This window comes from Salmo salar, chromosome ssa17 (assembly GCF_905237065.1).
Source record: "Salmo salar chromosome ssa17, Ssal_v3.1, whole genome shotgun sequence".
In the NCBI taxonomy this organism is placed as follows: Eukaryota; Metazoa; Chordata; class Actinopteri; order Salmoniformes; family Salmonidae; genus Salmo; species Salmo salar.
The window spans coordinates 27128501-27130881 of NC_059458.1; the positions used below are offsets into that span (position 1 = coordinate 27128501).

Consider the following 2381-nt stretch of genomic DNA (forward strand, 5'->3'; position numbering starts at 1 on the left):
GAGTCTGAGACAAACAGACACACACATTACAGACACACACACTTCATACAGCGATACCTACAACACAGAGAGAGAGTCTGAGACAAACAGACACACACATTACAGACACACACACTTCATACAGCGATACCTACAACACAGAGAGAGAGTCTGAGACAAACAGACACACACATTACAGACACACACACTTCATACAGCGATACCTACAACACAGAGAGAGAGTCTGAGACAAACAGACACACACATTACAGACACACACACTTCATACAGCGATACCTACAACACAGAGAGAGAGTCTGAGACAAACAGACACACACATTACAGACACACACACTTCATACAGCGATACCTACAACACAGAGAGAGAGTCTGAGACAAACAGACACACACATTACAGACACACACACTTCATACAGCGATACCTACAACACAGAGAGAGAGTCTGAGACAAACAGACACACACATTACAGACACACACACTTCATACAGCGATACCTACAACACAGAGAGAGAGTCTGAGACAAACAGACACACACATTACAGACACACACACTTCATACAGCGATACCTACAACACAGAGAGAGAGTCTGAGACAAACAGACACACACATTACAGACACACACACTTCATACAGCGATACCTACAACACAGAGAGAGAGTCTGAGACAAACAGACACACACATTACAGACACACACACTTCATACAGCGATACCTACAACACAGAGAGAGAGTCTGAGACAAACAGACACACACATTACAGACACACACACTTCATACAGCGATACCTACAACACAGAGAGAGAGTCTGAGACAAACAGACACACACATTACAGACACACACACTTCATACAGCGATACCTACAACACAGAGAGAGAGTCTGAGACAAACAGACACACACATTACAGACACACACACTTCATACAGCGATACCTACAACACAGAGAGAGAGTCTGAGACAAACAGACACACACATTACAGACACACACACTTCATACAGCGATACCTACAACACAGAGAGAGAGTCTGAGACAAACAGACACACACATTACAGACACACACACTTCATACAGCGATACCTACAACACAGAGAGAGAGTCTGAGACAAACAGACACACACATTACAGACACACACACTTCATACAGCGATACCTACAACACAGAGAGAGAGTCTGAGACAAACAGACACACACATTACAGACACACACACTTCATACAGCGATACCTACAACACAGAGAGAGAGTCTGAGACAAACAGACACACACATTACAGACACACACACTTCATACAGCGATACCTACAACACAGAGAGAGAGTCTGAGACAAACAGACACACACATTACAGACACACACACTTCATACAGCGATACCTACAACACAGAGAGAGAGTCTGAGACAAACAGACACACACATTACAGACACACACACTTCATACAGCGATACCTACAACACAGAGAGAGAGTCTGAGACAAACAGACACACACATTACAGACACACACACTTCATACAGCGATACCTACAACACAGAGAGAGAGTCTGAGACAAACAGACACACACATTACAGACACACACACTTCATACAGCGATACCTACAACACAGAGAGAGAGTCTGAGACAAACAGACACACACATTACAGACACACACACATCATGCAGCAAAAAACCTACAAATGGCGCACAGACACACACCTAAGTCCAGTGATGGGGTAGGCCTTGCAGGTGTGGAAGCGTAGGGAGTGTGTGATGTTCTCGCTGATTGACAGGCGGTACAGGGTGGGGAGCCACAGCAACAGACAGGGCTCACACTGCAGCCATGAGAGGACATGCTCCTCACAAACACACGCACTCAGCACCTACACACACACACAAACACCTTCAGCATCTATCTAACGGCTGATTATTTACATAAACGCTCATCATCTACATGTTATTACAGTTGTAAATGAGTACTATCAAAAAATAATATTATTAAAAATAATGGAAAAAGAAAAGAAAAATGTATTCTCCTAACCCTGTTCTCCTGACCCTAACCCTGTTCTCCTGACCCTAACCCTGTTCTCCTGACCCTAACCCTGTTCTCCTGACCCTAACCCTGTTCTCCTGACTCTAACCCTGTTCTCCTGACCCTAACCCTGTTCTCCTGACCCTGTTCTCCTGACCCTAACCCTGTTCTCCTGACCCTAACCCTGTTCTCCTGACCCTGTTCTCCTGACCCTAACCCTGTTCTCCTGACCCTAACCCTGTTCTCCTGACCCTGTTCTCCTGACCCTAACCCTGTTCTCCTGACCCTAACCCTGTTCTCCTGACCCTGTTCTCCTGACCCTAACCCTGTTCTCCTGACCCTAACCCTGTTCTCCTGACCCTAACCCTGTTCTCCTGA

General features: G+C 45.5%; 1 protein-coding gene across 1 annotated transcript in view; it reads right to left on the bottom strand.

The window, feature by feature from the left end:
- LOC123728326 (dystrotelin) overlaps positions 1–1918 on the bottom strand; it is an 8213-nt gene extending 6295 nt beyond the window's left edge. The window contains exons 1-2 of the mRNA XM_045700394.1: positions 1907–1918; positions 1691–1854 (exon numbers count right to left, since the gene is read on the bottom strand). Coding sequence (XP_045556350.1) covers positions 1691–1854; positions 1907–1918 — 176 coding nt within the window. The remainder of the gene's footprint in view (positions 1–1690; positions 1855–1906) is intronic.
- Positions 1919–2381: the final 463 nt, after the last annotated feature.